Source organism: Vitis riparia, chromosome 6 (genome assembly GCF_004353265.1).
Source record: "Vitis riparia cultivar Riparia Gloire de Montpellier isolate 1030 chromosome 6, EGFV_Vit.rip_1.0, whole genome shotgun sequence".
NCBI classification, from domain to species: domain Eukaryota; kingdom Viridiplantae; phylum Streptophyta; class Magnoliopsida; order Vitales; family Vitaceae; genus Vitis; species Vitis riparia.
The window spans coordinates 20512261-20538932 of NC_048436.1; the positions used below are offsets into that span (position 1 = coordinate 20512261).

At 34.7% G+C, this 26672-nt stretch overlaps 2 protein-coding genes across 4 annotated transcripts; both read left to right on the forward strand.

The window, feature by feature from the left end:
* The first annotated feature begins 1500 nt into the window (after positions 1-1500).
* LOC117915551 (xanthine dehydrogenase 1-like) lies at positions 1501-18829 on the forward strand. The gene is made up of 14 exons (XM_034831129.1): positions 1501-1939; positions 3233-3332; positions 4188-4296; positions 4678-6186; positions 10392-10634; positions 11016-11330; positions 12490-12729; positions 12854-13138; positions 13270-13491; positions 14093-14254; positions 15065-15203; positions 16715-16947; positions 17320-17493; positions 18337-18829. Exons 1-14 carry the CDS (start codon positions 1804-1806, stop codon positions 18577-18579), a joined length of 4110 nt encoding a protein of 1369 aa, XP_034687020.1. The 5' UTR covers positions 1501-1803; the 3' UTR covers positions 18580-18829.
* A 1007-nt stretch (positions 18830-19836) lies between these two features.
* LOC117915552 (extensin-2-like) lies at positions 19837-21510 on the forward strand. 3 transcript variants are annotated; one of them, XM_034831133.1, is made up of 3 exons: positions 19837-20737; positions 20816-21014; positions 21105-21510. In XM_034831133.1, the coding sequence occupies exons 1-2, from the start codon at positions 19923-19925 to the stop codon at positions 20985-20987; spliced, it is 987 nt and encodes a 328-aa protein (XP_034687024.1). In that variant the 5' UTR covers positions 19837-19922; the 3' UTR covers positions 20988-21014; positions 21105-21510. The 3 variants fall into 3 exon arrangements, with proteins under 3 accessions (XP_034687024.1, XP_034687023.1, XP_034687022.1); XM_034831132.1 differs by having other exon boundaries at positions 19837-20458; positions 20534-21014; XM_034831131.1 differs by having other exon boundaries at positions 19838-21014.
* The last annotated feature ends 5162 nt before the right edge of the window (positions 21511-26672 follow it).

Below are 26672 nucleotides of genomic sequence, written 5' to 3' on the forward strand. Positions count from 1 at the left end.
TAATTAATCAAGTTAAATATTTTAATATAAAAATATATTCCTTTTTATATTCGTCCCACAAATACTTCTATATTGGTTTCAACTTTTTTAGAATTTGTTTTTTCTTTTTGTTTTTTTAAGAAAAATTTTAAAATACCAAATGATGTTTTTACCTTTTTTTTTTTTTTTTTTTTTTTTTTTTTTTTTTTTTCCATTTTTTGAGCCCAAGTTTTCTAGAAGCTTAAAGTGAAAAAAATATCATCCAAACATATTTTTAAATTTGATTTTTGTTTTCTTTAAAACAAAAAACAAAAAATAATCCAAATAAACAAACCTTGTAACAATAAGGGAGAGCTTTTTAAAGATATATTTCAAAAGTAATTATGAAGGTTTTAAAGATAATTAGGAAGATTTGAATTTAATAGAATAATATATATATAATATTAAAAAAGTAGTGTGTTTAAAAAATATTTAAAGTATATAATTTTAAGATATTTTAAATTTGATTAAGATAATATATAAATATATAAAATGATATAATTATCTTTATTATACCATAAATAATAAAAATTCTTAAAAGATATATATTTTTTAATTCTTAAAAAATTCTTAAAATACTTAAAAAATAACTTTTTTTTTTAATTCTCAATAGTTTTTTATTTTTAGAAAATTAAAGATTTATTATTTTTGAAAACCCTTAAGATATTTTTTTTCTTTTTTTCTTTTCTATGAAGAGCAAAATGATTAAATAAAAATAAAGATAATTACTGTTGAGTATATTTAAAATTTATTTATTTATTAAATAGTGCAAATTCAAAAATCTAATACCATCTTTAAAATGAGTAGGGTATAATATTTAATCCTTAAAAATAAAATCCGATCAAAATTAAATCAAAATTAGTCAAGTATGTGGTGTTTGTTTTTTTACTTAATTCTAAATAGAACCTTAATGTTTAATAGTGTTAAATATTAAATTGTTTGTTTTTGTAGTATTTTATTTCTATTAAGTATTAAAAAGTAAAAAAAACCAATATGTCATTTTTTCTATTTAGAAAAAGCTACATATTTTGGTTTTTTCTATTTAGTAAAAAGTTTATAATAAGTCATGAAAAAGTAGAAAAACAAACAACCTAAATTTTAAAACTAAATTACTTTCAGCAAAAAACCAAAAAAACAAACACCACCTAAGTGCTTTAAGAGACAGGAGGGTTATACAGGAGGCAAGATAATAGATGAGGGACATGAAAAACCTCAATTCAATGTGGGGGATAGAGCAAAAATGGTAGTAACATTAAAAAATCTAGAGAAAAATTACAACTATAAAGAAGAAGAGTGAACACCAATCTAGTTATCCAAAGTCTTACAAGTTCCATATTTTTGGATTTTGTTATACCCAATTAAACATTAATTACTGATTAATTTAATTAGTATTTTTTTTAATCATTTTTATCATCCATTTTTGTAACTTTTTTATATCAAAACCACGTTGTTTTCATTCATATTAAGAAAAAATCAATACCCTCTGTCGGATCAGATCGGATGAATATTCCCTCATAAAAATTTTGCAGCCAATTATAGATCTGATGTGATTTTATATGATTTTGTCTATGCAGCTACAACAAAAGAACAAAGTATTGCCATTTTTTTTTCACCTTTAATTTCCTTCCACAGACAAATAATTTCGGAGCTTTGTCACTTATCTGTGACTCAGCCTCAAGCAGAGGCTCTTCAAGGCTTCATATATGATATACTGAACCTGTGTCGGTTTATCAGCTGTGGAACGATCTGGGAGTCATAGTTGGGGTTGTATCAAGCAATAGGCGAATGGGGTCGTTGAAAAATGAAGAGGAATTGGAGGGAGTTGAGGAAGGGTCAAAGGAAGCAATCTTGTATGTTAATGGGGTTCGCAAGGTGTTGCCTGATGGGTTGGCTCATTTGACTCTTCTCGAGTATCTTAGAGGTAATGATTCTGATGACGTGCTTTGTTTGGTTGGTGGGAAAATATTGTAGAAATGAAAATTTTAGAACTTGGGTTTTGTGTGAATTAGTAGTTTGGTTTGATTCTGACATGGATTGTTTTGTTGATTCTTCTGATTTATTTTAAATACCTATTCTCTGATTACAGGCAATGTTGATTGCTGAATGGGTTTTTTGGGATTTGCTGAGAAATGATTAGAAAACAGTCTTGATGCTTGTGTTCTATGTTAAATAACTGCTTGTTATGATTGCTGATTTCTTTTTTTCTTTTCTGGCTTTTGAAGAAAAGAAAATATAGAGAATTTTTGATTCTTTTGCTTTATGTCAAAAGGCAGTTATGATTGCCGCTTCGCTTTAATTCATTTTTACTTTTGGGTATGCTTAGAAAAGCAAAGGAAAAAATGGTTTTTATGTTTTATGTGACAGTTTGTTTTGATTGCTAACTGGATCGGTTTTTTTTTACCTGTTTTCGGAGAAAAGGAAAGAAAACAGAAATTTGATTCCTTTGATCTATATATTGAATTGCAGGTAGTTTTGATTGCCAGGTGGCTGGTGCGTTTGGGAGAAGAGAAAAGAAAAGAAAGAAGCTTTTAGAAGAAAAGAAAATAAAAGAAAAATTTGATTTATTAATTTATTTATTTTATTTAGAATTGAATTATCCTCAGTTTTGGGTGTTTGAAGATTAACTTTATTTTTATTTTTCTAATTCTCTAAGCAAACAAACAGTGGGCTAATGTTGTATACTTCGGATTTTGAGTTCTATGGTCTTTTCATTATTTGAAGAATAACATGCAGTTTAATCATGTCTTTTGTTTTTTGATTTTTTGCAAAGTGGATTGAACTTGGGAAGTTTGTTTGGTTGCTGAGAAAACCAGGGAAAATTAAAGAAATTTAGGTTTTTAAATCTTATATTTATGGTGTTTTCGTTTCCTGGTGACAAACTAGCCTCAACTAAGTGGAGTAGTAGTCTTAGGTCAATCAAGTGGCAACAGTGAAAAGTTAAGCCCTCAAACTTTTTCTTTCTGTTATTTTCCTACAGTATCTTGGAAATCAAATGGGATATTCTACTGATGGGATTGAATTTGTCAAGTTTGTTTATTCAAAATTTTCTTTTTTTGGTCCTTTTGGTTTTTTGTCTTCCGAGATTTGTTGTTTTTCTGTTATTCTTTATACTGCCTATTTGTGTAACTCTTTCTAGTATTGTTTTGTTCTTTTAGTTCTTATTTTTCTTCATGTGGTAGCATCTGATTATCATTTCCCTTTTTTGGTAATAAAGACATAGGTCTGACGGGGACAAAGTTGGGCTGTGGCGAAGGTGGTTGTGGGGCTTGCACTGTGATGGTTTCTTATTTTGATGAAAATTCGAAGAAATGTGTGTGAGTATCTTTCTCCATTTCTCTCCCTCCCTTCTTGAAGAACTATATCTTGTTCCTCCACAGGTAATGGTTTAGAGTTAATTCTTGACTACGATGAGCGCTTATGATATGAATTGGGTAAACTGCTTGATTGGATGGTTTCCCAACCCTTTTTTTAGTGCATTCATTTTCATCACATTCTTAGGATTCTGGTTATGCATCGATGATGTTCTTATCCTTTTTATCCCTTAATTCTATGTTTCTCCCAAGAGAGTCCTCTTGTGCAGTCTAAATAACTTACTGTAAAGTCCTTTATTTTCCATAATCCTACCTTTCTCCCAGGAGAGTACTCTTGTGTCGTCTAAATAACTTACTTTAAAGTTCTTTATTTGCCATTTCTCTATTGATTCTTCTAGAACACACATAAGTCATATTGATGGATATAATTTGAACAGCTTAACTTACATTGCACTTATCAACTACCTGACATAATAGCATTTGATGAACTTAGGAAAGTTGTGCCACAGTTCAAGGAACACGACTTTAGAAAAATGGAAACATCTATGAGAGTAAGCTCATAGTGTTTTGTAGCATTTCCTTCTGGCTATCACATCAAGCTAACTAAACCTATGTTGAGGTCAAATTTAACCTGGAATTATTTGGTCTTGACTCATGTACTTTTTCTTACCATTTAACTTTTGTAAGTGGAGTTTCCATGCTGTCTTATACGTACTATGTCCTTTAGCACTCAAATCTTCCATGTGTTACTCTTACAATATTGCTACATGGTTTGCATGTACCAGTTATCTGAGCTTCATTCCATTGTTTATTGGCATCAATTGAAAATGTAATCCTATAAATCATGATTTTTTCTAGGCATTATGCTGTCAATGCATGCTTAGCCCCTCTGTATTCTGTCGAAGGGATGCATGTAATTACAGTGGAGGGGATTGGAAACCGCAGAAATGGATTGCATCCAATTCAGGTATTATACCAACTTTCACATTTTTCCTTAGATTATAATGTTAACTGTCCTTATTGGTAACTGGTACTGCTTCTTCTCTTACTGCCATGTTTTCAATCTTCAATCCTTTGGCAGTAGGAATTAATTTAAAAAGCTATCGAATTCTTCCTTGTCGTGCTACGAATTAGAGATTGTTTTAGCTTTATTCCAGTAACTATTATGATTTTCTCTCTCTCTGTGAAAATTGTAGTGGAATTATTATACCTTCTACTTGTACTTTTTGCTTGCCTACAAAGAAAAAGGGTATCTACAATGATTTTATTTTCCTAAAGTCATCCCTACTATTGAAAGCTTTCTGGTAGTAAAATTCTCAGCTGTCTGAAATCTCATAATGTTCTGCAGGAATCATTGGCCCGCTCTCATGGGTCACAATGCGGATTTTGTACTCCAGGTTTCATTATGTCCATGTATGCGTTATTAAGGTCAAGTCAGACACCACCCAGTGAAGAGCAGATCGAAGAAAGCCTTGCAGGAAATTTGTGTAGATGCACAGGTTACAGACCGATTATTGATGCATTTCGAGTATTTGCCAAAACTGATGATGTTTTATATACTGATAGATCTTCACTGAGCCTTCAAGAAGGTGAGTTTATTTGCCCTTCAACTGGTAAGCCCTGTTCATGTAAATCAGGGAGTTCAAATGATAAGGATGCTGCCAAATCAAATATGAGTTGTGTTGATAGGTATGAACCCATTTCTTACAGTGAGATACAGGGAAGCACATACACCGAAAAAGAGCTTATTTTCCCCCCTGAGCTGTTATTGAGGAAATTAACTCCTTTGAATTTGAATGGATTTGGTGGGCTTAAGTGGTATCGGCCCTTAGGACTAAAACATTTGTTGGAGTTAAAAGCAAGATACTCAGATGCAAAGTTAGTGGTAGGTAATTCTGAGGTAGGAATTGAAATGAGGTTGAAGAGAATCCAGTATCGAGTTTTGATCTCTGTCATAAATATACCTGAACTTAATATGTTGAGCGTGAAGGATGATGGCTTGGAGATTGGTGCTGCAGTACGATTGTCAGCACTCCAGAACCTTTTGAGAAAGGTTTTGGCAGACCGTGTTGCTTATGAAACATCAGCTTGTAAGGCCTTTATTGAACAGATAAAATGGTTTGCCGGGACACAGATAAAAAATGTTGCATCAGTTGGTGGAAATATTTGTACTGCCAGTCCAATCTCAGATTTGAATCCGCTCTGGATGGCTGCAGGAGCAAAGTTCAGAGTGATAAATTGTAAAGGGAATATCAGAACAGTCCTGGCAGAAAATTTCTTCCTGGGTTACCGTAAGGTGGATCTGGCGCATGATGAAATTTTACTCTCAATTTTTTTACCATGGACTCGGCCTTTCGAGTTTGTGAAAGAATTCAAGCAGGCTCATCGAAGGGATGACGATATTGCAATTGTAAATGCTGGAATGCGGGTTTATCTTCAAGAAAAGGAAGAAAAGTGGGTGGTTTCAGATGCATCAATTGCTTATGGAGGGGTAGCTCCCCTGTCTCTTTCTGCATCAAAAACAAAAGATTTTCTTATTGGTAAGATTTGGAACCGGGAACTATTGCAGGATGCTTTGAAAATTTTGCAAAAGAACATTTTAATCAAGGATGATGCACCAGGTGGGATGGTGGAGTTTCGAAAATCTTTAACTCTAAGTTTCTTCTTTAAATTTTTCCTATGGGTTTCTCATCAAATGGATGGGCAGAGATTCTTCCTGGAAACTGTACCAATATCACATCTGTCAGCTGTACAGCCATTCCACCGGCCATCAGTTACAGGAATGCAGGACTATGAAGTTGTAAAACATGGGACAGCTGTGGGGTCTCCCGAGATTCATCTTTCATCAAAACTTCAAGTATGTACTTCTAAAAAAATAATGCTTCTATAATTTTCTGACTGACATAGGTTTTTATATTTTTGAGTACTTGGAAAATGCTTCCTTTTTGCTTGGCGATTTTTAATTTAATTGTTTTCCTATGGTATTTCTTTCAGTGACATAATTATATAATATGGTGTATGTTGATTTGGGAAAGGTCCTCCACATAGTTTCTCAAGGCACTTGTGTAGTATCTTCATTTTTTCTTTTTTTTTTTTTCCTTTTGAAGACTTATTGTTGAGTGAGAGAGAAAAGACTGTCTTATTCCTCAAGGAAAGAGTACAGAGCATATACATAGACTTTTACTAAACTACCTCAAACAAAATGACTAATAGCAACTCTTTAACACTTTCCCTCAAGTTACTGATCAAAAAAAAAATTAACACTTTCCCTCAAGTTGAGGTATATATATTACTAAGATCTAGCTTGGAACACATAACAAAAAAAAAATATTTCTCCATAAAGCTTTGGTTAACATATCACCTAATTGATCTTTAGATTTGATGTAAGAAGTTATCACTTTCTTGCTCATGACAATTTCTCTGATAAAATGATAGTCCACTTCAATATGCTTAGTTCTTTCATGAAACATCAGATTAGTGACAATGTGAATAGCAACTTGATTATCATAGCACATAATCATAGGTTTTTCAAGAGAAAACCCAAGCTCTTGTAACAACTTATGAATCCACATTAGCACTCACACTATGTGTTCCATAGCCCTATATTGTGTTTCAACTCTAGATCTGGTTACTATTATGCTTTTTACTCCTCCAAGTACTTAGATTACTACAAACAAAGGTACAGTACCCACCAGTGGATCTCCTGTCAGTTGAAGATCCTGTCTAGTCTGACTTCGAAAACTTACAACATCAAGGTTGGAGTTGTAACTTCTTCTGTAGAGTACTCCCATACTTATAGTACCTATGAGATACCTTAGGGTTCTATACACTGCTTCTCAATGAATCTGCTTAGGCGCTTCCATGAACCAACTCATTGTAATAACTGGAAAAGTAATGTAAGGTATGGTGACTGTTAAATAAATGAGTTTGTCCACTACACTCCGATAATCTTCTTTTATCTAAAAGCACAAGGATCGTTGTTGAAGGTCAATCTAATCATAAAAAAAAATAAAATCACAAGGATCTCATTTCCCTTAAGATTTTACATGTTGCTCCATAGGAGTGCCAGCTGGCTTTACTATTAACATGCCAGTTTCATTTAGCAAATCTAGTCCATACTTTTGTTGGGACAAAACAATCTTACCTCTATCATGTGCAACTTCAATGCCCAAGGAGTAACACAATAAATCAAATAATCTTTCACTTCTTCAATACCTATAACACTACTAACAGAAACAATAATATCATCCACATTTACAATGAGTATTACTATGCTAGTTTCCCTCTTGAGAATAAATACCAAGTAGTCAAATATTTTCTAGAACCAAATGATAGGAGAATAGAACTTAATTTATCAAAACAAGCTCGAGGAGATTGCTTTAATTCATAAATAACCTTATTTAGTTTGTAAACTCTAATTGTTGAGTCCCCCTAAGTAACAAACCCAAGTGGTTGCTCCATATAGACTTCCTTGCTCAAGTCACCATATAAGAATGCATTATTCATGTCTAACTGATTTAGACGCCGCCTAAAATTAACAGCTAAGGAAATCAAAATACGTATTGAGTTAAAACGAGCAATTGGAGAAAGTCTCAAAATAGTCCACACCATAAGTTTTAGTATATCCCTTAGCAACTAATCGAGCCTTCAACCGTTGTATAGTCCCATTTGGATGATACTGAATAGTGAAAACTTAGTGACAACCTACAACATTCTTTCCTCAAGGCAAATCAATGAGTTCCCATGTACCTTTATCTAGGAGAGCATGCATCTCTTCTTCCATGGATTTCTTCCATGCGGTATGTATGATTTAGAGCTTCTTGACCTATTAGAAAAAAAAAAAAAAGATTTAAATCCTCTTGATAAGACTTAGAATGGACATAGAAGACAAGGTATAGGCAAAACACGGAAAAGTGGGGGAAAGGTTATCAAAAGATACATAATGAGTAAGAGGATAGTGAGTATAACCATATTTTCCATTCTTGAGTTCAATAGGAAGGGACTCATTGGGAATCGAGGGAGCGGAAATAGGTGGTGGTATAGGATCATCTAATGACGAATATGGAGGAAGTAGAGATTGAGTTTGATTTGCTTCTTTGTCTCTAGCTAGTCTTTTCTGTTGATTCACTTGTAATGGTTTGTCATCTTAGATAGAAAAGTATCAATAACAACAGGAAGAGGAACAAAATCTATTTGAAATAAGTCATTTTCCAACCGTAAACCATGATTAAAAAAAAAAGAAGAAAAATAGTCTCAAAGAATGTTACATTAGTAATAATAAAGTATTTATGAAACACAAGATCAAAACATTTAATCCTTTTTGAGTTTTAGAATATCCAAAAAATACCCATTTGATTGATCAAGGATCAAGCTTATCATTATTTGGACAAAAATTATGAACAAAGCAAATACATCCAAAAACTCTAGGAGGGAGAAAACATAATGGATGATTAGGAAATAACATAGAATATTGAGTCTTTTGATCCAATAAAGAGGAGGGTAACCAATTTATCAAATAACATGCAATTAGAATAACATCCCCCTAATAAGATTTTGGGACTTTCATGCGAAACATAATAGAACGAGCAATATCTAATAAGTGATGGTTTTTCCTTTTAGTGACTCCATTTTGTTGTGGTGTATAAACGCACAAAAACTGGTGGATAGCTCCATTTTCAGTACAAACAGAGGAAAGAAAATGATCATTATATTCAAGTCATTATTAGATCTAAGAATACCATTTGAATACCAAACCGATTTTTTATTTCTTGATTAAAAGGTTTGAATACATGAGGTACTTGATTCCTTACTTTCAACAAAGATATCCAAGTGACTTGAGAACAATCATCAATAAAACTAGCAAAGTACCTAAACACTTGAGCATTAGGGATGCAACACGAACCTCGTGTCTGAATGAATTAAAGCAAAAGGACTCAAGACTCCTATGATGTTTGGCAAGTTCACATGGCTCACACTTAGGCTTATTGGACAACTTTGGAGACAATCCTAAGGAATGTAATTGCTCAAAAGAAGCATGGCTCAATCTATAATACCACGAAAGAAGAGTAATAGATAAAGAGAGAGCAACAACATTTGACATCTTTCTACCATGAGATTGGAACATAGATTGACTATAAGATAATAAAGCCCATCTTGCTCAAGTCCTTCACTAATCATCCTCTTTGTATGGAGGTCTTGAAAAACACAATGAAAAGGAAAAAAAAATAGCAACACAATTAAATTGTTTAGTAAGCTGAGTAATAGATAATAAATTAATATGAAATTTAGATACATATAGAACAAAAATTAAGTTTAAAAGGATGATATGGGCAGTACCCCAATATACACCCACATGACTTTAGCTTTTGATAAATAATTAGGCCCCTTTAGCTATATTGAAGTAATTTGAATATTAACACCATCTCTAGATTTATGATCATGACTTGATGTCTTACTTGCACTTAAAATAGGGACTATTGCACTTAAAATGGAAACAAAGGGATATTATGATACCTTTAGTACTAACACATACTTGCATCACGAATACAATCAATCACATATGTGCCAGTACTGGAGATTACTGTAGCAAAAACATTGTAGCAGGCATTGTAGTAATTAGTGTAGCACAACATCGTAGTGGGTACTGTAGCATGGCACTGTAGTGGATATTGTAGAGCAACATCATAGTGTTTTTTTTCTTTTTTGGGTTAGGGTTCCGAATCATACCTGCTCTGATACCATGTTGAGTGAGAGAAAGAAAAGAGTGTCTTATTTCTCAAGGAAAGAGTACAGAGCATATATATAGAATTTTGTAAAATATGCAAATGACTAAACTACTCCTTACCAAATAATTGCTAATAACTCTTTAACACTTATGATTCTCCAAATTATGGTCAGTAATTTAAACTCCATTTGGCACTCCTAGACAAGTTCATAACGCATCAGGATCCTTCAAACATGTTATTTGTTTGTGCCTTTTCTTTTAAAAGGTTTCTTGCAGTTGTTCTTAAGAGTAATGCTACTGAACTAAATGACTTGTGCAAAAATTGTAACTCCTTTCAGGTTACAGGGGAGGCAGAATATGCTGATGACATGCCAATGCCTCCAAATGGTCTACATGCTGCTTTAGTATTAAGTAGAAAGCCTCATGCTCGTATCCTTTCAATAGATGATTCAGGAGCGAAGTCTTCACCTGGGTTTGCAGGAATATTTTTTCATAAAGATGTGCCAGGTGGTAATACTATTGGACCAGTTGTTAACGATGAGGAAATATTTGCTTCAGAATTTGTCACTTTTGTGGGACAGGTACAAAAGTTTCTAACTTGAGCTATTTCATCTGTTTATATTATTGGCCGCACTCAGGAATTTTATGGAATGGCATTATTCCATTATGTTTTATACAGCAGTTGATGGCATATGCCATCTTCAAGAATGGAGTTGTCACAGAAAATGGAGCTCCTATCCAACATATGATCATGAAAAAAAATTGAGACTATTTTATAAAATCCTAAAACTGATCCTACAAATTCAATGAAAGCAGACACATACAACTTTTTTAGGAATTAATTCAAACTAATAAAAATCCTATGTCAACTCATTGCAATGATTTCATTCCCATGCATGTTCCAAATGCATGCTTAAAATTTCCCTTTTTAATCTGTTGTATTGTGCGTTTATTTTATGCAGGTAATAGGAGTAGTTGTTGCTGATACACAAGAAAATGCAAAACTAGCAGCAAGAAAAGTTCATGTTAAATATGAAGAGCTCCCAGTGATCTTATCAATAGAGGATGCCCTCAAAGCTAAAAGTTTCCTTCCTAATACAGAGAGGCATATAGAGAAAGGGGACGTTGACCTCTGTTTTCAATCAGGCTGTTGTGATAAGATCTTAGAGGGTGAAGTCCATGTAGGAGGCCAGGAACACTTCTATTTGGAGACAAACAGCAGTTTAGTGTGGACAACAGATAGCGGGAATGAGGTTCACATGATATCATCCACTCAAGTAAGCTGTAGACCCTTCAACTTGACATATTTGACCTCTATTTCATGAACTCATCCAACCTTTACGTTTGTTGGAATCCCTCAAATTCCAAAGAAGTGGCCTAGCTAGACTGAAATTGGTACAGAAACAATAAGATATTTTACGAATTAGTTGTTATCCAACAAAACATTTCATAAAATTTTTATTTGAGTATTTGATATTTGATAGGCAAATGATATTAATAATATATTAACAGATGCCTAATAAATAGGCGGAAACACTAATACAAGTTAGTGTTCAAGTATCACCAAAAAGGGAAATAACCTCCTCTCAACCAATTTTAGGGCAAGGCCATCAAGTCTAGGAGTTCAAGGAAAAAATTTCCCATCAGAATCACACCTGCAGACTTCACTACTGTCTATCTTCTATTGAAACAAAGTTTTGTATTAGTGAATTTTGAAAAAATTCAGAACCTGGGGATAATTCGACCGGATAGATTTACTCCTAGCCCTTTACATGTTATAGGTAATGCAAAATTTATTGCCCATGAGGTACTGGTTATAATTCTCATTAAGAGAAAACGTTTTGAATCCATGAAGCACAAAGATTCAAAATGGCATCTTTGGAATGCCAGCAGGCTAACTCTCCAAGAATATTCTAAGCTTAGAAAACACTAAGGGTCCAGGAAACTTTGCCATTGGGCTGCTTTGGGACTCTGGTTTCCTGCACATTTGTGCCTGTCCACATTTTCCTGTGTATACATCCTTACAGTGTGGAGACTAAAGAATCATGCTTTATATGTTTGAATTTCTGTATTGTATTTTTGTGTATATTTGTCAGGTCTAAATCTTGTGCAGAATGTTATTGATGACATTTTATACATTTTGGTTCATAATCATTGCTTAATTGCATATCCCTGCTTAGTACCCTTCTTCAAAAGGGACTATGGGATCACCTGTGCACTGACTTTTCAATTTATGCTTTCTAATGCATTGATAAGAATGGTTAATGAAACTGATTGCCTTGGGTACTGGCTATGCATGTGTATTAAAGTATTTTCCTTCACCAGTGTTGCAATTTTATTTGCCTAGAAATTTATTAGCAATGGATGCCAGTTCAACTGCTCTCTGGTGGTCACAGCCTTATTTAGAATTTTGACAGATTTGATCTTTATGTGCAGTGTCCCCAGAAGCATCAGAAATATGTTTCTCATGTTCTTGGTCTTCCAATGTCAAAAGTAGTTTGTAAAACCAAGCGAATCGGTGGTGGATTTGGGGGGAAAGAGACTAGGTCAGCTAGCTTTGCTGCTGTGGCTTGTGTTCCATCATATCTGTTGAATCGGCCAGTGAAACTCACATTAGATAGAGACATAGACATGATGATATCTGGGCAGCGCCATACCTTTCTTGGAAAGTACAAGGTAACATTTTCTTTACTTGAATTTTTTCATGGTAATATCCTTAGCAGCTTGATGTTTCTTTTTACAGGTTTTCTGTTGAATGTTTTGGGATGAAATTATCATGAAACAATGTTACTTGATGTAGGTCGGATTTACAAATGATGGGAAGGTTCAGGCTTTGGATCTTGAAATCTACAACAATGGTGGAAACTCGCTGGACCTGTCTGGTGCTGTCCTTGAACGTGCTATGTTCCATTCAGATAATGTTTATGATATACCAAATGTCAGGATCAATGGAAAGGTTTGCTTAACTAATTTTCCTAGTCACACTGCTTTCCGAGGATTTGGTGGTCCTCAGGGTATGCTCATCACTGAAAATTGGATTCAAAGAATTGCCACAGAACTTAAGAAAAGCCCAGAAGAGATAAGGGTAAGCCATATGTTCTTGTTAATTTTTTTTTCTTTTTGTTGTTGCCATACCTATGTTCATTTCTATTTTTCTACTCATCATTCTCTTATTTTTCTTCAATCATTGACTTTTATGAAATGACACTTTCTCAGGAGATTAATTTTCAAAGTGAAGGATGTGTTACACACTATGGTCAACAACTCCAACACTTCACACTGCCCCGGGTTTGGAATGAACTGAAGTCATCGTGTGAGTTTTTAAAGGCTCGGGGCGAAGTTGACCAGTTTAATCTTCAAAATCGGTGGAAGAAACGTGGAGTTGCTATGGTTCCAACAAAGTTTGGCATTTCCTTTACAACAAAGTTTATGAACCAGGTAATATTTGAAACTATTGGTACAATTGGTTCTACTGTCAGGTTGGTGCTTTTATAATTTACAGTGTAGGACCATAATATACACCAGCCAGATCTTCCAAGGCTGAGCATGGTGTCTCTTTGGGGAACGCTTTTTGCTAGCTTTGGGGTGGTGGAGATGATGCCTGACATCAAGGAACAGGATTTGTCACCTCTTTAAATCGTGATTATTCAGGCTTAGCTTTTGGTATAAAATTCTTGGTCGTGTTGCCAGATACATTGTTTTTATATTTTTTAAAACTCAAATACTCTAATTTATTTCTTTAAGAATTTAGATTTCTTGCCCCCTTGAGCTCCCTAGAGGAGGTGTGTCTAAATCCATAAATACTTTAACTGATTAATTTTGTATGTTGTAGTGGTTCAACAATTACTTTGATAAAGCATATCATTTTATATTGAATACTGCCCTGATAATGCATTTTAACTTTATTCTTGAACTGATAATCAAGTTGTCACTTTTCCTGTTCTATGAGTGAGTGAATTCTCTTTGTGATTTAGGCTTTATTTTTTAATCATGTTATATTTATAATAATTTTGGTTGTCTATATATTTTTTTTATGCAGGCAGGTGCTTTAGTTCATGTCTATACAGATGGCACTGTTTTAGTGACACATGGGGGTGTTGAGATGGGGCAAGGTTTACACACAAAAGTTGCTCAAGTTGCTGCTTCTTCCTTCAATATTCCACTCAGTTCTGTATTTATATCAGAGACAAGTACCGACAAGGTAATGGGACAATGTCAGAGTCCCATTAACATCTCTATTTTGTCTACTTTCTGGTTCTCAGATATTGATATGCTGTGATAAATTTGTTACAAACTCGTTGGAGAAGCCACCTCAGTGTCACTGGTGGGGTGTTGTCATGGTTTCCACTTGTTAGGCAGAGGAAGCCTTAAAAGAATTGCCCTGACATTAGGAGAGAAGTTCTATATAGGCTTAAATGTGAAATATAATAAGAATAGAATATAGGAACTAACTGAGCATTTTATCCTCTATTAAGAAGATTGGAAATGAAAATCAGAAAGAGTGGTTTTACCCAAAAAATTACAGGTTTCATCTTAGATAGGGGGACAGCAATATGTCTTCACATTAATTTGGATATCCTCTCTTGGGTTAAGCAAGGGATTTAACCATTACATCACTTTCTTGAAATACTTGAGAAATTTCTGAGTCATTTCTAATAGATTCTTAATATGTTTTCACAGTCAATGTGTCTCTCCAGTCTTTCCAGGGGAACCATGGGAATCAGATGTTCATGATAAAATATATAATTGAAAAAAAGGCAAACAATCTGTCAACCATTGCTGCAATAGAAAATGTGCTACAGTTCTTTTCAATCCAGTTTCAGTCTTTTGCATCAATTGAAAATGTGCTACAATTCTTCTTGTCAATCTAGTATTGGTCTTGAATTTTTAAATTCGCATCAGCTAATCCTGATTATTCATTATTTTACTATCCTTTTGTGGATTATTAATGAACCTAGTTGCTGACACTGATTCTCGTATTTACTTGTACTTGTGTTGCTTGCTAAATCAGGTTCCTAATTCAACACCAACAGCAGCTTCTGCAAGTTCTGATATGTATGGAGCTGCAGTTTTAGATGCTTGCGAGCAAATAAAAGCACGGATGGAGCCGATAGCTTCAAAACGTAATTTTAGCTCTTTCGCTGAGCTGGGTAGTGCTCATTGTAGTTTCTGCATGTACATGTAGCATATTATTCCTTTGAGTGATACACTCTAGAGATGCATGCTTCCTTTTCTTAGATGAAAAATGCTTCATATCTTCTCAATCTTCTAGGAGCAAATAAATAAAGGTTTAATCAGAATACTCCTGTATTTTAAGTATTCTTCCCTATCATTATCCCTGAGTTTTTATTTAGCTTTTCATGATCTATGGGAAGAGTCATTGATAAAATTAATAGCGTAAGATGATGGATCATGGGACAAGCATTCTGTTCAGCTCCATTGGATAGGCTGGGCTCAGGTTTGTGGATAGGGTAGAGTGCAACCACCTTAACCAAGAGTAGACTCTCATTAACTAATTTCTAGACTGAAAGCTAAATATGAGAGAAATTTAAATATGGTAATAAAGGTGCTTTTCAAGCACAATTATGCAAGAAATGGTTGAAAATAATCTTGATAAATAAATGTTTTCCTAAAGCTTATGCTTTTGTTAACTGAGGGTGATGTAGGACAACCTTAGGATGGTTGCCTACACTCAAGGGTAGGTGGACTAGGGTTTTATTTTTAGGGTGTAAGGAGAGGAACAAGGAATAAATTTTATGGTAGAGAAACTTATAAGATAAGAAATAGAGAAAAAGAAGAAACAATGAAGAAAAGATGAAAAACCTTAGAGTCTCACTAAGGTCTTCTAGGAGTCTCACCTAGAAGAAAATCAATGGAGTCTCACCATCGAAGGTTGCAACTTTGCAATAAAAGAAAATACAATATTATTAATGTCAATTCATCCCCTTGATTTACATTGATTAACCTATTTATAGGCTTCTTTAAGAAACCCAAAGTCTACTAGGACTCTAATAATCTATTAGGATTCTAATTCTAATTCTAATTATAACATCCAAAGTCCACTAGGACTTTAATAACCTATCATGACTCAAATTCTAATTATATTATAACTCAACTAGCTAATCGTAATTAGACTCCAACAAATACCAATCCTAATTCAATTCTAATTAATATTAATCCTATTTGAAGTTTACTTAGGTTTTCCCTTTCCTCCTTGAATAAACTTTAAAAGGTTTTCCCCCATCAGAGGGCCTCAAGTTGAGGGAGGTGCACACATTTGTTTGATATGCATCATTTGGCTCATTTCTGAAGAGCTTAAGCTTTTGTGCAAATGGTGTTTTAATAAATTTGATGCTTGGATAGGTCATTCTTTGGATGCATCTTCCTGACTATGTGGGGGTTTGGTTTGTTTGGAACGAAATCACAAAGACTTGACCTAATTGTATAATTGGATGAAAACTATCATATTGTTTCGATATATAATAGTTCACATGGCAGAGCATTTTAATTGACTTGTAATTTAATATGCTTAATTTGGTGATGGAATCTTCTATTATAATGAGCATCATTGTACTGCAAATTTGTGATGGCTGAGAGATATGTTGTGTTCTTTATGGTAAAAAGTTTTTTTTTTTTTTTTCTCCCAATTATTTTCAGCTGGTTACTGCATGCTATTTGGAGCGAATAGACCTTTCGGCTCATGGATTTTATATTACACCTGATATTCATTTTGATTGGAAGACTGGCAAAGGGAGCCCATTCAGTTACTTCACCTATGGAGCTTCATTTGCTGAGGTTGAAATTGATACATTGACAGGAGATTTTCACACTAGGGTGGCAAATGTTTTCTTGGATCTTGGACATTCCATAAATCCAGCCATTGATGTTGGACAGGTGCTTTTTCTTTCTATTCTACTCTTTTTTCTGGACATTGTTTTCAAATTTATTTAGAATGTTCAACCTGTATTATATGCTGTTTCAATGAAAATATTATTCTTCATGAAATTCCACCATCTTGGATTGCACAAATTCAGATGGTAATTGTGTATTTAAAATAATGGAAAGAGCTATGAAATATGGGATTTTGCCTACATAAAGATGCTACAAACTTGAAATTTAAACTGCCAATTCCTGTCCTTTGAGTGGTGGTTAAATCAATTTTAAAACAATGTGTTGCATTACAGAGATTTTTCCGCTTCTTCACACATAGTACAATGGGAAAGTTCTATCTGCTGATGACCTTGTGTTATTCTAATTCTAATGCAGATTGAAGGAGCATTTGTGCAAGGTCTGGGTTGGGTTGCCTTAGAAGAGCTAAAATGGGGAGATGCAGCTCACAAATGGATTCCACCTGGTTGCCTGTACACATGTGGGCCTGGAAGTTACAAAATTCCTTCTATCAATGATGTCCCCTTAAAATTTGATGTTTCACTTCTGAAGGTAGAGAAACTACCAATCTCACATCAATACTTAATGGGTGTTTGGACAACCCTCCTGAGAGTACTCCATTATGTTACGCATGGCATTTGTTTTTGTAGAAACAGTAGTGTCACCATGGTCACTAAAATGCATGTTGAAATATGTGCTTGCAGTAGTTTCAGACCTAGACATCCATTAGGGTGGACATGCACATTGGGTGTACGAGGTGCTTGGGCATCCACCCAATAGGCAGGCAGTGTGATAGGGCAATGACTTGATTGATGTGAGCATTGAGAATCAATTTAGAAATTATTGTATGGCACACACTAGGGGATGAGCGTACCTTCACATGAATGCAGAAAATTTCAGATTCATGTGGGATAAAATCACATGATACATTATGTGAGAGGATAGGTCTGCATGGAGAACAAGAATTGGACATCAACATTCTTGATGTTCAAGCATCTTGTTTGTTCTCTTCCCCATCAATAAACTAGTGGTAAACACTATGAAAACCTGCAGCAACTTCGTAAACTTATTTCTGTTGGATTTGACTATCCAACATACATTTCCCACTCATTGACATCCACCCACCAAATAAAGTTTAGCAATGACAATAAATTGCAGTGTGTTTTCATCATAAAAAGAGTCAGTTAACCAGTAAAATTACATCATGTATGCCTTAGAAAAGGATCATCAACATTGGAAATTTTCTGATGTTAGCATCAATGGTGGCTCATCATCTGATACGGTTTTACTTCGCAGATCAATCATATTAAACAGAATGTTGCAGTTGTTCATTTAAATCTAAAATATTTTACATCGTGATTTCTCTTGCTCATGCGTTTTTATGTTATCTGACAGGGTGCTCCAAATCCAAAGGCCATCCATTCATCCAAGGCTGTGGGTGAGCCTCCATTTTTTCTGGCTTCCTCTGTCTTCTTCGCCATCAAAGATGCAATTGTGGCTGCACGAAGAGAAGTGGGGAACAAAGACTGGTTTCCTCTTGATAATCCAGCAACACCTGAGCGGGTCCGGATGGCTTGTCTAGATGAATTTACCATGCAATTTGTCAGCTCTGATTTCCGCCCAAAGCTTAGTGTTTAATCCACTGGTTGCTGCTGTACTTACGCAGTGAATCTGCATCTGTAATTATACAAAAAGGGTTGATGCTCAACTTACCATATCGCAACATGTGAAATAGTCAATAATGAATTCACCCATTTCAAGTACCACAAACTGTACTTTCTTTACATTCTTACACCCATTAGAACTAGAACCGCTGCTGCAACAGGTGATTGTGTAAGAATTGACAAGAACTGATTTAATACAATATTGGTTGTTGCATTTGATTCCATTTTCTCAGCTATTAATTGTCTGTTAGTTGCAGAGCTATTGTCTTCGATGAAGCGTCATGCTGCTGTCTGATGTGAATATGGTAGTGAATGATGTGCCGTGAAACTGAAGTGCAGGTCAGGAAAAGGCCTAAAACATTGTAACATGCCTAGCAAGCTAGTTGACCAGCTCAACCGGAGGATCCAGGACTAGATTAATGTAGAAAATGCGGGACAACCAGGTTTGATTAAGAAGAAAAATGTAAATTTTTGAAAGTTCCGTACCTAATCGGGTGTTTTTTCCATCATAGTTTACTTTTTGACTTCTACTTCCTTTATTTTAATGGTTACTAGTTTGCAAGCGTTTTCATAATTAGGCATGAACAAGCTGTAGTAGCTTCTGTTGCTGGGTCAATCTTTAATGTGAAAAAGAGGCTATAGAGCTGTGAAAGGACAACTTGTGTAAAACTGGTTCCGGCTTCTGCATGGAATTGGTAAAAACCTGCTGATGTTTGCAATTTTTTTTTTTTAAATTCTACAAAGAAAAGGTCCGTGACGAAGACACATAATCGCTTTGCATTTCTAGAATAAGCGCGTTGGAAATCATGAAATGAATATCATTATGTTAAGTTCATTGACTTAATACGGGTAATACATGATCAACGTCCATTCTTATAAGGGAAATAGGGAAATAGCTGTTGAGTGAATATGATGTGCCACTTATTATGAATATCTAGATAGGAAGTTGGATCATTTCCCAGACTCCCCAAGATCATATCTGCCCTCTAAAACGCTGAAATGCTGTTAAAATAATTGGTGTTTTGACTCATTCTTGGAGATATCTGAGAGTGTAGCTCATAAAGAAATTAGTGGGATACCATACGAAGTTGTTAAGAAGAGTAGATATGTTTTTTAAGTGATAAGAGTTGTTGAAGGTAGGAAGGCTTCAATAACTATGTACTAAATAAATGTTGGGCTTACTGATGGGATTAGTATATAAGCTTTTGAGTCCCTCCATTGCAGTCATTCACAAAGTGTCTGTTAGATCTTTGAAGGAGTAGGGAGTCTTGAGTTGGAGTGTAGTTTTCTGGTGACTTGGTTTTAGGGTTGCCAGAAATGGCCAAGTTTTGGCCACAGTGCTTGGTTTATGCCTTGGCATTTTGCTTGGTAGCCACTAATGTAGTGGCTGATGATGACAGTCCTTATGAACCTTACAAGCCTTACAATTATGCATCTCCTCCCCTGCCACCTCCAGCTTATGCTTACAAGTCTCCATATCCTTACTACTATAAGTCTCCACCACCTCCTTCCCCGTATTACAAGTCACCACCACCACCTCCTCCATATTATTACAAATCCCCACCTCCTCCATCTCCCTCACCGCCTCCTCCTTACTATTATAAATCTCCACCACCACCATCTCCTTACTACTATCAGTCACCACCTCCTTCTCCCTATATTTACAAATCCCCACCTCCACCTCCTTATTACTACCTTTCCCCACCTCCGCCTCCTTACTACTACCAGTCACCACCTCCCCCACCTTATATTTACAAGTCTCCACCACCGCCATCTCCATCTCCTCCTCCACCATACATCTACAAGTCCCCACCTCCACCATCTCCATCTCCGCCTCCTCCCTACATTTACAAATCTCCACCACCACCATCCCCATCTCCACCTCCTCCATATGTCTATAAATCTCCGCCACCTCCCTACATTTACAAATCTCCACCACCACCATCCCCATCTCCGCCTCCTCCATATATTTACAAATCCCCACCACCTCCTTCTCCATCACCGCCACCTCCTTATGTCTACACATCCCCACCACCTCCTCCTTATATCTACAAATCCCCACCTCCTCCTCCTTACATCTACAAGTCACCCCCTCCCCCTTCTCCATCACCTCCTCCACCTTATTACTACAAATCCCCACCTCCTCCTCCTTACATCTACAAGTCACCCCCTCCCCCTTCTCCATCACCTCCTCCACCTTATTACTACAAATCACCACCACCTCCATCACCTGCTCCCCCGCCTCCCTACTACTACAAGTCCCCGCCTCCACCATCCCCATCGCCTCCTCCACCGTATTATTACAAGTCCCCTCCTCCACCATCACCTCCACCTCCAATGTACTACTACTCATCACCACCACCTCCTCCCACATACTACTAAACAAGACGCTATCTCTACTAGTTGTATGTAAGTACGAAATACATTGTACTGATTGCAGCTTATTTACTTTTCATTAATGTCATTTGTATGATTAACCAATCTTATTCTGTTTTGCAGTTCATGCTTTATTAGAAAGAATAAATGGTACAAAAAGGGGAATCAGTTGTTTTCCTGGAGTCCCATCCTCGGCTACTTCACCTCAAAGAAGACAACTGGTTTAAGAATAAGGGGGCATGACATGGAGGGATGGTGCTTCTCCTGCAGCCTGTTTTGTGTGCTTTCAATTCTATGTTCATAATGTCTACAATATTCCATTTGTTTACTGTTGGTTAGAACATATACTCGTCCATTTGCCTCAGATTTGGAAATAAAATGAACCCATTCGATGGGCATATGTAGACCGGATTAATTAAGAGAAACTGCATGTTGTTTGAGAGAGATGATCAAACTTTGGACATGAAGCAGCAGCATCCAGGAACAAAATTATTAATATAGATACTAGTGAAGTTAACTTTCCTTTTAATCCTCATTCACTTTCTCGTCTCATTCTTTGGAGTCAAGTAACTCATAGTTAAAATAAGAAGTATGATGTTCTTCCTTAAAACAGTCGCTTTCACCTCTTGAGTGCCTTCCTCAGTAACCTTTTCCAACTACACTTCTTAATCTAGAATGTGCTTCTTTTTATAATTGGAGTGTCTAACGTGGGGAAGGTTTCTTAAGCTCTTAACCTTCACCAGCTCATATGCATTCAGTGCCTTTCTTTAGCTAAAACTTTCCCAGATACAACTCCAAATTAATTTTTTCAGTTATCTTGGTTCAATCCAATAAAATTTAACGGGATTAGTCCTCAATTTTTTTTAAATAGTTTTTCTAATACCAAAAAATATAAAATGTATTGAACCAACATCCAAATTTAGAGAGAAATGGGTTATATCCGATAAAATTTATTTATTTTTTGATAGGCAAACACACAACAAAAATATATTAGAAAAGGGCGCCTTAAGGCTGACCCAAGCATACAGGATGTATACAAGAGGCGCCAAATGGCACAAAAAGAGATAGAAATACAATACCAGCCCTCAACTAGCGCCTAGCCAATCAAAAAAATTAATAAAAGGAAGATGACTCTCATTTACAACCGATTTAGTCCATAGCCAAAGATTACAAACAAAAGAATTCTTCAACCTATGAATTGATAACTCTTCATTATCAAAAGCTATCATGTTTCTTTCCTTCCAAACCGCCCAAAAAATGCACAAAGGGGCTGCGTTCCACACCTTCCTACGCTTCTTGCCCATCTTAAAGCCACACCAACCACTAAGAGTATCTCTAACCGAAGAAGGGAAGACCCAAGTAACACCAAACAAAGCAAACAATAACTCCCATAACCCTCTTGCCTTAGAGCACTGAATAAGAATATGATCAATTGACTCTTCTTCCATATCGCAAAGGAAGCATCTGTTAGCTAGAGACCGGCCCCTCTTTTTAAGTTGATCCAAGGTTAGCACCTTACCCCAATAAGCTTCTCAAGCAAAGAAGCTCACTTTGGTAGGCACACAAATACTCCAAATATTACTATAAGGGAACTGAACATCTCTTCTTGAAGCTAGCGAACTATAAAGGGACTTAACTGAGAAAATCCCATCTTTAGTCTCTTTCCACAGCATTCTATCTTCCAAAAGAGGACTAAGCCTCCTACCCCGGATTGTCAGAAGTAATCTCTCCACCCCCTCCACCTCCCAGTCATATATATATATTTGATCCAAGATTTTCGATCATGAAATCTTGGTGTTTTTCTCTGTCTAATGAATGGGGAGTCCACTTTGAGATCGTCCTGCTCTGCACTCAGCTCTTGAGTATATGCTTTAATAGAAATCATGCAAGGGATATAAACCTTTGGTAAAATACCTGCTCTTAATCCAATAGATAAAATACATTACATAGTTCATTTTAGGGATTGACTACTTATTCATTCAATGAGTTTGGTACTTTCCCAAAATAGCTAGATACCATCATATCAATGAATTCAATAATAGACAATTGTTGGCTGGAATATACTTTTAAGAATTTAAGACTGAATGGAAGGGACATGCATGCATGTTCTGAGTTTTGTTTCTATATACAATTTTTGAACACTCACAGAGAAGAAAATTAATTATTCCCTTTCCAAAAACAAACAACACTTTTGTTTTATAAGAAAGGAATGCAGATCTTTGAAAGAAAATACAGAGAAAAATACACCTTCAATTTAATTATATTATCTTTCTAATCTCTACAGTCACATAATGATGACATACCTATAACAATATTTCAGACTCCTAAATGCAAACATTTCTAAGCAACCTTACTAATGCTTTCCTATAGAAAATTTTTAGATTCCGAAAACAATTTTTAACTTATTCATGAAGTAGTACAATAAGTAGTCTAACAAACTACATACTATAATTAACAAAAGTCTAGCTAGCTTATACGTTTGAAGGCCAAAGGTTTCCAATTATTTAAGAATGGAAGTTTGAGGTAGAAGACCTAGTTGTGATGTTGGACAATCCTCGTATGTTTGAAGGTCGAGTTGCCCAACTCACTCATAGTGTGTGGCTGAGTGACTGAGTCACTCGACGTATGGTGTATATATACATATAATAGAATTATATTATTAAGACAAAAATGGTGCCTTAATTCCTTCCTAGAGGACAAAAGTAAAACAGAAAAACTATTCTGTCTTTGAATGTACATACCTAACCACACCATTTCCACAAGTAACATTTTAAAGGCATTTATATATTGGGTCTTGGTTTGAAAACTATTTTTTTTTTTTAAATAAGAGTATGTTTGTCATTGATTTTAAGAAACGTTTTTAACTTTTCTAAATCTTAGAACCAGTTTGATAATGATTTTAGAGAATGCTTTTAATCTTTCTAACACTTAAATTTTTTTATTATTTAAGTGTTAAAAATGTTAGAAATGTTTTCTAAAATCACTCCTAAATGCACTCTAAAAAGATAAAATTTTTTAAGTGTTATAAAAGTCAAAAATATTTTTTAAAATCATTATCACAAGACTTTTCACTAAAAATATAATAATAAGCTATACGTGTTCAAATTGGGTTCTGCATTGCATATTTTTCAAGTTCCAACTGGTCGTACCGATAACATTGACTGACAAAACGGAACTTCTAGTAATTGGCTGATGTTCTAGAAAGGTTTTTCGTGTTAATGGGAAAGTCTATGGAAAATATATAAAAAAGGAAAATTGGCTGATGTTCTAGAAAGTTATTTCGTATTAATGGAAAAGTCTATGGAAAATATATATAAAAAGGAAAAGTGGGAGGAAATGGGAATAATCAAATTGTATTGCTTAACTAATCAAAATAACATAATTAAACATATTGGTTGAAGTAAATTAATTAATAAACGGATTGATGGTCATTGACTATGAAGTGAATCTCATTGTTAATGCGGTCGCTGATACTTTTGCTTCCAACTAATCTTCTTCCTATTTTAAAATGAAGGGCAGCAGATCCTAGTTAGCATTCCTTTTCATGGATAGATGAGAAGGTTTCTCTTCATATCTGGCATTGGTCATCTTGACTTCTTCTTGGACATATATATGGATGTCAGTCATGTAGATGGAGGTTACTGGAATCCCCTTATTATATATATGTGTATATATATTCCTCATTGTATATTTTCCCTAACATTTTTGAGTTTTGATTAATTTATTTATGTTTCATCATTTTTTTTCCAAATTTTCCTCTCCAATATTTTTAATATTTTCGTAAAATACAACCTCGTATTTTTCTAATTCATAATAGAGAAATTATAAATACATTCGTCTAAACTCTCTTTGCATCCACCTTATTCATACATTCACCTAAAAATTTAAAAACTTTTAAATACATCCATCCTACAAATTTAAAAAACCAAAAACACTCTTCTTATTATTTTCTCCCTAAATCCATTTTCTTCTTCCTTCATTTCTAAACCCATTTCTTCCCAACCAGAAACCCTAGTTACAAATCATCTTGTTTGAAGTTTATTTGATATCAGAAGATTATCATAGCTATGTTCATAACTCATTTCATTTCGTTTTTATTTGAATTCATATAACATAGAACATGAAAATCTTTTAAAACTTACTTATATATAATTTTTGACAAAAAAACTTCTTGTAAAAATGGTTGAAAAACAATTAGGAAGAATATGAGTATGATTTAGAAGTGAGAAATTGTGAAAAATTGTAATGTAAATGAAGAAATAAAAAAAATTAAAATTCAAACCCATGGTGTTCAGTCCCAGAAGGTCAAATATAACTGAAATGTCTAATATTTCAATTCCAAACATCTCAGCTATGTTCGATCCTTGAGTATTGGACATACGCCATGGGTTTCATTTTTTTTTTGTACTAAAGGGTACTTTGGGGATTTCACCAAGGGACATTCATGTCTTAAAAAATTACATCAAAAGGTTGAATGTTAAGAGAGTTTAGCCGTTTAGGTGGATGCATTTATAAAACTCCTTCCTAATATTTTAATCCTTACATATATAACTTACCTATAGTTAGTAGAGTACTCCTGTATCATATATTTTTTTATTTGTTAATTTTCTTCTTTCTTCTTTCTTAGTTTCTTTTTTGCCAAAAGAAGATTGTTATCTTATAGAGTAGTTTTGAACTCTTCCATTTGTGTAGATTGGTATAAGATAGCTATTTGAGAATCCATTGAACTATTCTATCATGGAGGTGACAACTCAAGAGAAGTCTGCTACATTAGTTCTTAGGTTGTCAAGCTTAGAAGGGCTTGAATATACTTAAAGAGAATACAATTGACATTATTGATATGATATTGAGGAAGCAAGTGCAGAGAAGTATGCAACTTGTGAGTGTTGTAGTTAGGTTGGCAATTTTGAATAATATACCTAAGTGTCTACTAGCTATGGTTCTCTAAATCCGTTGTTGGACTATTTGACTTTGAAGATCAAGACTTTAGATTTGCTAAGAGGCCAAGGTAAGTAGCCGAGTTTGTGGTTAAATGAATTTGAATCAACCCCATTTTCAAAATGTTGATTGTATTGAATCATTTTAAAAGAGTTAGAGAAGCATGGGAAAAATATCTTTGCTAAAAGGTTTATGTTCCCTTGTTTCTGGATCCATCCAAGTGCAAGGGCAGATTGATCAAAATTATTTCTTTTTGAGATTTTTTTTCAACCATTAGATTAAGGGTTTCATTTCCCTTTAAAATCAAAATTCTCCCATTTCCGGAAAGCAGAGAGAGCAACAATTGTGAATGAGCTCTTCATTCCCTTCCCTTTTTAAAGGTTGTTTGCTTTTCATGAAAATCTTGTTCAAATCTTCAAAAAAAAAAATAATAAAATTTAATGGATTTTTGAAAAGAAAAATGGGTTGAGTTCTTTGAACATTCATCTCTCATTCATTTTGGTTTGGGTGAAAACCCATTTTCTTCTTAATGGAACTTCAAGGAGAAGGTCGAATTCAAGCTTAGGAAGGACTCCGAGCATGTTCCTGAAGATGAAGGCGGGGTTGAGAGATGAGAAGGTGCTTGTCAAGTAGTTCATGAGGGATTGGAGATCTTGAGCAAGATAAATCCTTGTACACCTTGACTGCTCTTCATAATGGAATTTTTGATCGGTTGTAGGCCTATAGTTTTTTACCTCCTAGGAGGTTTTCCAT

What these genes read in the sequence shown, in the direction of transcription:
- LOC117915551 (XM_034831129.1), top strand. Translation starts at nt 1,804, where the DNA reads ATGGGGTCGTTGAAAAATGAAGAGGAATTGGAGGGAGTTGAGGAAGGG. An exon ending in TAGCTCTTTCGCTGAGCTGG is followed by an intron (nt 15,204 to 16,714) that starts GTAGTGCTCATT and finishes ATTTTCAGCTGG; the next exon opens with TTACTGCATGCTATTTGGAG. An exon ending in CAGCCATTGATGTTGGACAG is followed by an intron (nt 16,948 to 17,319) that starts GTGCTTTTTCTT and finishes ATTCTAATGCAG; the next exon opens with ATTGAAGGAGCATTTGTGCA.
- LOC117915552 (XM_034831131.1), top strand. Translation starts at nt 19,923, where the DNA reads ATGGCCAAGTTTTGGCCACAGTGCTTGGTTTATGCCTTGGCATTTTGC.